Source organism: Colletotrichum gloeosporioides (genome assembly GCF_011800055.1).
Source record: "Colletotrichum gloeosporioides strain Lc1 chromosome Unknown consensus_38, whole genome shotgun sequence".
Classification (NCBI taxonomy): domain Eukaryota; kingdom Fungi; phylum Ascomycota; class Sordariomycetes; order Glomerellales; family Glomerellaceae; genus Colletotrichum; species Colletotrichum gloeosporioides.
Window position 1 is genome coordinate 365,416 of NW_025544683.1, and position 9,137 is coordinate 374,552.

At 54.0% G+C, this 9,137-nt stretch overlaps 3 protein-coding genes across 3 annotated transcripts; 1 reads left to right on the forward strand and 2 right to left on the reverse strand.

The window, feature by feature from the left end:
• Positions 1-398: 398 nt before the first annotated feature.
• Positions 399-1,990, reverse strand: GCG54_00013637 (uncharacterized protein; the record flags this gene model as incomplete). The annotated part of the gene is made up of 2 exons (XM_045413488.1): positions 399-1,505; positions 1,613-1,990. 2 exons carry the CDS (start codon positions 1,988-1,990, stop codon positions 399-401), a joined length of 1,485 nt encoding a protein of 494 aa, XP_045265122.1.
• A 3,646-nt stretch (positions 1,991-5,636) lies between these two features.
• GCG54_00013638 (Proteinase T) lies at positions 5,637-6,978 on the forward strand (the record flags this gene model as incomplete). The annotated part of the gene is made up of 2 exons (XM_045413489.1): positions 5,637-6,107; positions 6,169-6,978. The coding sequence occupies 2 exons, from the start codon at positions 5,637-5,639 to the stop codon at positions 6,976-6,978; spliced, it is 1,281 nt and encodes a 426-aa protein (XP_045265123.1).
• Positions 6,979-7,327: 349 nt separating this feature from the next.
• GCG54_00013639 (Fumarate reductase 2) lies at positions 7,328-8,884 on the reverse strand (the record flags this gene model as incomplete). Its single annotated transcript, XM_045413490.1, has 1 exon — positions 7,328-8,884. The coding sequence occupies one exon, from the start codon at positions 8,882-8,884 to the stop codon at positions 7,328-7,330; it is 1,557 nt and encodes a 518-aa protein (XP_045265124.1).
• Between the last annotated feature and the right edge of the window lie 253 nt (positions 8,885-9,137).

A 9,137-nucleotide genomic window follows, 5' to 3' on the forward strand; every position in this document is an offset into this window, starting at 1 on the left:
CAGTCATATTCTTGGCTCGGAGTCCCACGCCACGCCACCGGACTACTCCGTGTGGAGGAGCGTGGATTGCGGCTTGCCCAGTCTACCGACTGCAAGTCCCAATATGTCGACGTACCTCAAACCGTTTTGGTAACGTGTACCGTCTTCTCTATTTTTAAGATGCCACTGGCTTACCCGGCTCCTCATTGTACACTTTTTTGAATTTCAGTTAGTATAATGATGCATGAGATGAGCTTACATGTAGGGCGAGAAGGTGGGCACATGAGAGCACAGCCTCATTCCACTATTACACTAATTGCTGTTTCGTAAGAGGCTAAGGAGCTTCGTTCATGATCTAGCTCAGGTATAATTGATATCTATTATGATTTCAGGGGGACCATGTCTTCAAAGATCGCTCGCTATATGCCGAGACTCCTGCTCAGCCAATGTGAGAATCGCACTGATTTCTGGTCAATCAGGCGCCAATGGACATCCCCTAGCCAAAAACATAACACCATTGTAATAACAAAAAGTGAACCCCATGACGCGATCAGGCTATACCCGGCTTCTATCATCTCGAGTTTGAGGCCGTAAGTGAGGAAGTTCTTGCCACACCCCCAATGAACCAGATAGAGACTGTAACTGATCTCTCCCAGGTATAATACCAGCTTGGTATTGAGAAGACGCTGTAAAGGAGGTAAATTTTCCAACACTACCACCAGAGCCACAGCACATGTGGCTTGGAAGAAGGTTTGCGGTCCAAAGCCATACGTGTCAAACTCGATAAACCACGAATATCCAGGGGCCGCGAAGGCGTTACCATGCATCGGCCAGCAGCCCAGAAAGATAATGGGCAGAAGCAGTAGCCATGATGTGATGGTAATGATCTTGCGTGCCATTATCGGTAAGCCTGGCATCTTTGCCCGTATATGTCGAAAGTCGGCAATGAGCATGCCTGCGAGAAAAAGGCAGGAGTACGAGTTTCGTAGGTAGAAGAAGTAGTTCAGAAGTAAGACGGTAAATGACATCCGCACCAGGGGCGCCATTTTGAGAAAGGCCAAACAGGATAGAAACACAAGTAACGATCCTTGATACTCGGCCGCCAAAGTCCAGCCCTGGGGCATGACTGTGTTGGCTGAGCCGGAGGTGATGATAGTTATTAATGTCCACCACATGTAGTACAGATGGCCCCAGAGACCGAGGGCGACAGGCTCCATAGGCTCGAAGCTGTTGAGAGCGTAGAATGCGTTGAAAGGAATTAAGGCGGTCGAGATCGCGATGATAGGTATGGTGGGGAGGAAGAGCCGGAACGGACGGCGAAAAATGCTAGACGGGAAAGAAGTGATGGCAGTGGCGCCTTGTCCCGCATGGGACTTTTTCAAGGGCCCGTATGTAAGAGCAAATCCGCTGATGACGAAGAAGACCGATACCATAAATACTCCACTATGTATGAGGCGAACGAACGGCAGCTGGATAAAGTAGCGATTTTCCTCGTCTTCGCCCCAGGCGTGGTGGACGATTGAATACTGGTTACACGCCATTGTAAGTCAACTTTCGAAAACCAGGGTCTCACACCCATAGGCAATCGTCGGTGCTTGGCTCAACAAAGGGAACGGCGCTCCAAGTCACTTACATCTCCGTCTATAGTATGCTGAAGTACAACGATGAGCGATGCAATGCCGCGAAGGCCATTCAAATACGATGTACTGTTCGGGGCCGGGATAGTTGCGTCTGCCGTGCCGCGGCCGAATGCGCGAGCGACATACGATGGTAATATCAACCAAAACAGGCGCTGTGGGCTGACGGGCCGCCATCCTATTGAGGCTCTCGAGAGGGGCGGTAATCGCTCCGTTTCGTCAAGCGGCAGTTCGGTCGGTGAGTACATGTCGTTGCCTTCGAGAAAGCTGTAATGCGATTTGAGAGACCATGCTCCGGAAAACCATCCGCGTATCCTGTCGAGCGGCTCTTTGAAAGGAACGTGGATCGCCCCCGTGTCTTCAAGCTTTTCCATCTTCGTCGGGTGAGAGAGAGTGTTGGCGAAAGTAACGATCGTCTGGAAATTCTTGCGGGCCACTTCTTAAATGTGTCCAGCACTGAAACGTTGGTGAAGAACTCAAGATGAGATGTGAGGCGAGACTTAAAGTATAACAGCCAATGAATGTTTTTGCACTTGGTCGACATAGGTAACTGGAATTTATACTTTCCGCCGGCGACATTCTGAGGGAGAAACGGATGACAGCGGTTGCTGAAACCCCCACCCGGGGCATTGTGAGGCCTGTGAGCAGTTTCGCATCCTGAAGACGGCACAATACCAAGCAATCGGGCTGGCAATGATTGAACTATCTGAGAACTCTAAATCTACGCGGTCTCGTCAGCTGCGGTCACAACTTCATTGTATTTATTGGACATCATGTCTAGCGCCTCAAAGTCGAGCCCCTTTCTAAGCCACCAAGGCTACAGCTCTCTTTAATCTAATGCGCCTCATTGCCATGCTAACGAACAAAATCACCGTTTCTACCATGATAAGCTGAGTAGGATTGTGAAGTCCTGGGTTCTGGGAAAGCTGGGGTTCTGCCATGCGCAGAACCCTAGGAAATAGAAGCCATCAACGAGTACTGCCCGATCAGTCATCCGATACCCCTTGATGTACTCCTAATCATAAGAACGGCGGACTAACCGTGGATAGTACACATTGAGCCCTAGGAACAGTCTCATCACCGGTTCATCCCAGGATTCAGTGTAGAGAGCAATTCGCTATTTCTAGGATCGACGAACGAGAACATCCCGGATTGCGCGACCTCAGAGCGGCAGGTGATCCGGCCGCATCTGAACAACAGGTTGGCACAATTACATAGTCAACGGTGACTTTATTTGAGTCGTTAAAGCCTGCAGAAGGAGAATGCCCACTAATCATAATATTACCACCTTTTTAGTACGTTTTACGCCACTTTTACCTGATTCCAATAATAATAACACGATAATCAGGTAGGACCGTCTCCATCATTCCACAAAATTGTTTGGAACGGCTGAATATCTGGCCAATCCGCCGATTTGCTATTTACTTCTTTTTTCATCTTCACATAGTAAATGTTGACGTCGTGCCGGTGGTGTGCTTTGAAACCCCATCGCCTCTGCGTGTGTTCTGGGCATCATAATAGCTACAACTGATTTGATTGCAATGTGCAATTGCCGTGTGACGATCCTTGGCAAGCATTGACCCAGTCTAACAACAGATGAACAGATGTTCCGGGAGTCCTCCGCGTCGAAATCACGGTGCATGAAGACAGTTGAACCGTGGTTAACATGAACGTTACGACTAGTCGCAATCATTTGAATTTATATAGATACGGGTAGTGACGGAGAGTTGAGCTACATCTGTTTCTCAAGACATTGCGACCGTAGCCACTGAAATTTATTGTGATCACGTCGCCGAGCGCCGAGTGATTTCTATATGCCTTGCATCGGAAACAGAACTCAAGCTTGTGGGAATAAAGACGATAATTGTCTACCGGCAAAGATATTGTGGATGCATCACTGGAGGCGAAAACAATGACTTCAAGCTCACAGCTGAATGGAAGGTATCGCCACTAGACTTGACCTGCTAAGACATCTTCCAGACCACCGAAGGCCGCACTTTGCGTCCAGTCACCATCTCCGTTCCATCATATGCTGCCCTGGCATATCAAAGCGTTTCCAGGGAATACCAGGATCAGTCTGTGTTACCAAGACAATATTCGAGAAACGCGATAACCTCCTCCTCAAATGACGATGTTTCCTCACCGACGGAATGTTCCATCATGTGCCGCGCTGGTTTCACCAATCCAGCACACCTTCCAATACCGGTTCGTCCCTGTCTTGCAGAAATTTGCCGTCAAGCCTCCCCGTTTGATGTCTGAGATGCGATCAATCAAGATTCGTATCCCACTCTCTTGGCAACTCCCAAGCCCCTTCGGCGGCGGCAGCCCGCATAAGCTGGTGTAACACCGAGTCAGTCGTCTCTGTTCCTTCCCGTCAAACATTATCGCGCACACGCGCTGTGCTAAGCTTATTTCCCAACCTTACGAATGAAGATCCGGAACGCCGCGTTGATCGCAAACAAGGTTGCAGGGTAGTTGCTTGAGATAACAAAAGTTCCGACCGGCCAAAAATCGCATCACGTCGTAAACTGCGACACCATGTCTCTGAGGAGTCTATCTCTCAGCTCGTCCAAGTAATTCCGTCATGGTTTCAGTGCAAGCATTAACCCTCTATTGGCCACATGTGAAATGCACATGATCCCCGTCGTTCCAGCGAAACTCCGAAATAGGGAGGCCCTTTTCGACCCCCACAGCAGTTGAGAAAATCGCAATAACGGTTGCCCAGAATACTGGAGCAATCAGGGCACACAGGATCCCGGCAGGCGAGCGAGCCTCTCTCCGAAACCCCACCAGCAGATAGACCATCATGCTTTCTTTCCGTCCCCTCAGAACGACTGGTTTTTGCCAATAAGCAACGTTGGTTGGCCAGACGGAGAAGTGAGACATGTTGATCGCATATCGGGTCAATTCCTTGGCGGCGTTTCCAGCGTGGCGAATCAGCTGCGTCAAAACCCCTGAAACGAGCCATTCTTGGATCTCATGGATGCCATCCCATATCCGGATTGGTTCGTCCCAGCGTGGGCGACCCGCTGGCTCATGCTTAATTCTGAATGGATATACCGTCGTTGAATGTTTCCCATTGGGCGGTTTGCCTGCACGATGAAGGGGTTTGAGACTGAGCTCTGCTGGGCAAAGGCGCAGCAGCGGCAGCTCTGTTGGCTGTCAACGAGCGAGCCCAAACATTGTTGCCTCCAGCCTCCATTCGCTCTCGATTGTTCGTTCTCCTTTCTCTCAACATTTGATTGTGGTGCCCTGATCCGCAAAAAAGCACTGCCGTGTCAAGGAGGTGGCAGCCCGAAGACCCCCGGCGCGGTGATCGACATGGAAGCGGAGCCCTCCAACCCTCTTTTCACCCACCACAACACATCACTTTCAACGGGGCCAACGCAACAGTGCATGGATGCCGTCCAGCGGCAGCGCAAGCAAGCCGCAGCTGGCAGCCCGTCGAACGGGTGGCTGTCTCGACTTGAGGCTCTCTCGGTGGCCGTGGTTGGTCCCCGGTAGTTCTGACCTTGGTTTCCTTTAATTCAAACATCGGCTCCAATAGCGGGGCCCGCGGTTTAATCCATGACCCCATCTCCGTCCAACAGGAGACGCGGAGCCGCGAGCCGTCAGCGAAATCTTGATCTGCCCACCTGCCAGACTTGGACAAACAGCGGGTTTGATGATGGACCAGAAGGGGAACCGTGGGAATCCACGACACACTAAGAAAAGAACTGGCTCCGGGACGCTCTGATGTTCGCTTGGCTAGATGCATGATCATGCAGGAGTATAAGACTCTGACGGTCTGCCGCATGTTGAGGACGTTGATGGAACCACCCAGGCTTCGACACCCATCGAACCACAAAGGCCAAACTCCCATCCAGCGCACATCTCACATTCTTTTTCAACAAACACCTTTCCGCTCTGTACGATCTTGATCTGAAATCTCATTCTTTTCCCTCTCTTCCACTCTTTATCCCAAGTCCTTCTTTTGCTTTTTCCGTGTGTGTGCTGTGTGGGTTTTGACTAAGCGCCAAGATGCACTTCCCAACGCTCCTCGCCCTCCTCCCCCTGACGGCCCTCGCGGCCCCGTCCGCCCGCCGCGCCCAGCCCGCGCCCCTCATCAAGCCCCGAGGCATGAACGTCAAGCTCGTTGCCGACAAGTACATTGTCCGCCTCAAGCCCGAGGCCGAGGCCGGTGCGATGGCGACCGCCATGTCTGCCTTTGCAGCCGAGGCCGACCATGTGTACAACTTCGCCAACAACCTCCGCGGATTTGCGTCGACGCTGAACGCTTCTGAGATTGAGACGCTTCAGAACGACCCCAGCATCGACTTCATCGAGCAGGATGCCATCATGTCGATCAGCGCTACCCAGACCAACGCCCCGTGGGGACTGGCCAGACTCTCGAGCTCTTCGCCTGGAGGAACGACGTACAGATACGACGACAGCGCTGGTGAGGGTACTTGCGCTTACATTATTGACACCGGTATCGATGTCGAGCACCCCGTACGTACCCAGCTCGAGCATATGTCATGTCGATGATTTTCGGGCTAACAACTGAAACCAGGAGTTCGAGGGCCGCGCCACCTTCCTCGCAAACTACGCCGACAACGACGACTCCGACGGCCAGGGCCACGGCACCCACGTCGCCGGCACCATCGGCTCCCGCACCTACGGCGTCGCCAAGAAGACCAAGCTCTTCGCCGTCAAGGTCCTCGACCAGAACGGCGAGGGCACCAACTCCGCTGTCATCGCCGGCATGGACTTCGTTGCCGCCGACGCCGCGGGCCAGCAGGGCTGCGAGAAGGGCGTCGTCGTGAACATGTCCCTTGGCGGCCAGTCCTCCAACGCCGTCAACCAGGCCGCCGCCGCCATCGTCAAGGCCGGCCATTTCCTCGCCGCCGCCGCCGGCAACGAGGCTGCGGACGCGAGCACCTCGTCTCCCGGCTCCGAGGAGAGCGTCTGCACCGTCGGCGCGACCACCGAGACCGACACCCTCGCCGAGTACTCCAACTTTGGCGCCTCCGTCGACATCCTTGCGCCCGGCACCGACATCCTCAGCACCTGGCCCAACGGCCGCACCAGGACCATCTCCGGTACCTCCATGGCTTCCCCCCACATTGCTGGTTTGGCCGCGTACTTCCTCGGCCTCGGCTCCGCGCCCACGAGCCCCGTCGAGCTGTGCAGCTACATTGCCGAGACCGCGCTGGATGGCGCTGTTGGACAGGTCCCCCGCACGACTGTGAACAAGCTCGCGAACAACGGGTTTGCTAGCAACGGCACGGCCAAGGCTGTGAACGGCAGCAGGGTGATTGCGAGGCAGGTGAACAAGAAGTTCAACCTCCGCCACGCCCTGTCCAAGACTACCCTTCTGTAGATGAAGGGTGTTAGTGTATCTGGGATTTAGAAGAAGCCTTCCACTTGCGGCGCTGGAGTAATTTCCTGGTCAAGGGCGGGAGCGTCTGGTGCTGGATGAGGCGGTAGCCGGCTTGGGGTCTCGGGAAGGGTCCGGCCTGTGATTATTTTTCAACTATTTCTATGTACATTAGATTCCAATGTGTTTGAGAAACGTACAGATGAGTGTGAACATACCATAAGAGATAAGCTCATTGAAATCATGAGGCCTGCCTAGAAACTTGATGATATCGTCGTAGGAGCTAAGATGGGAGGATCGCGTTCTGGTCATAAAAGCATCTGCACATGGATTTCTACAGAGGTATCCTAAATCACGAGCTCAATGCCGACTTGGCCGCCTGTTGGCCTGCTATCCTTCCATAAACCACGCACTCCAGCAGTGATGATCCTCCAAGCCTGTTGTCGCCGTGGATGCCACCAGTGATCTCACCTGCTGCCCAAAGACCTTCGATGGCAGTGTTGTTCTCGCGCAGCACCTGGGCCTTCAAGTTGAATGAGGCACCGCCCATGGTGAAGTGGGTAATCGGCGTGACCCGGCCGACGCAGACTTCTTCTTCGCGGTTGCCCTCCCCGGCTTTCAGCTTCCACCGACCGAACGTCCGCCGGCCGAACGCTGTGTCCGTTCCGGAGGCTACCAGGTCCGAGTACTCGTCAATGGCCTTTATAACTTCCGGGCTGAGATCCTTAACCTTCTTCTTCTCCATCAAACCCTTCCAGAGATAGAAACCCAGATGTCCCTCAGCTACCTCAATCGCGCCAGGGTCCATAAGCAGAGTCACGTCCCACTGCCTGGTCTCGCTCTGCTCCTTTGGGGGCGCCGCCATGATGGCCTTGCTGACGTGCTCTCTCGTCTCCATCTCGTTAACGAATCTCTCGCCCTTGTTTGACAGAAGAATGCCGCCTTCGCCGCGGAGGACCTCGGCTGCGAGGAATTTGTACTGCGCCTCCGGGTCCTTGGGGTCGACGAAGCCGGTGGGGTGTATTTGTACACTATCCATGTCGACAAACTCTGCGCCGACGGCTTCGAGGATACCGTGCGAAGCAGGTCGGGCCTCGTTTGTTGATGGGAGACCCGCAAGGTCTGGACGGTACTTGGCCAAGAGGCCGTTTGCGTCACCCGCGAAACCTCCGACGGCGAAGACGACGGCTCCTTCGAGGTCATGTTGCTCTCCCTCCTGGGTATACTGGACGCCCTTGACGACTCCGTCTACGACCTTTAGTGAAGTCACCTCGGCAGAGTTCTTGAGTTGGAACTCGGGGTTCTCGCCCAGCTTCTTCAACAACGTCGTCACAATGGCCGCTCCAGGAGGCGTCTTGCCCGCTCCGCGGTGCGTTCTTGCCATGGAGTGTCCTCCCAAAGGCGCAACGACACTCAAGTCGACACCGATGTCGTCAACAAGCCAATTCACTGCACTCTCGGAGCTTTTTGTCAACAAGTCAACAAGCCTCGGTCGATCAACGACTCCTTTCGCCTCCTTGAATCGCACGCCGCCAGACTTGACCGTGTCGTCATAGAACAGGTCATCCTTCCTCAAACCAAGGGCCTTCTGGAACCGCGTGCCGGCGCCGTTGATACCGGACGACGCTTTCATGCTATTGCCGCCGGGCTTGGGCGCGCGGTCGAGCATCTGCACGGAGGCGCCGGCCTTGAGAGCCTCGTGGGCGGCAGACAGACCGGCTAGGCCGGAGCCGACGACGATGACGGGCTTATGGGATGCCATTCTGAATGTGGATGAAAAGCGCGATGTTTGATGTGTGAAGATGTTTATTGCGTTTGTTAGTGGGCGGTGGTATAGCATGCCCAGTATGGCTGCGATGATGCCGAAGATGAGGGTGAGGACGAAGCGCCGGACGGGTCGGATGAACATTGCCGCTGGAGAGCGTCAGATATAGAATGGCGACTGAGTTTGGCGTGAGATATATAGTGAGGTGTCATGGCCATGAAGTCCGGGGTACGGTGGATATTTCGGGGGTTGGTCAGGCGATTCTGGGAGTCGTACGATGGGCCGATGGGAGCGGGAGACGTGTCGAGGTGGCACGATTCCATTCCCGGGTGGGGCTCGGTGAAATGGAATGCTGACCATGAGGGCTCGGTAAGTGTCGGTGAGCCTCGGTGAACAC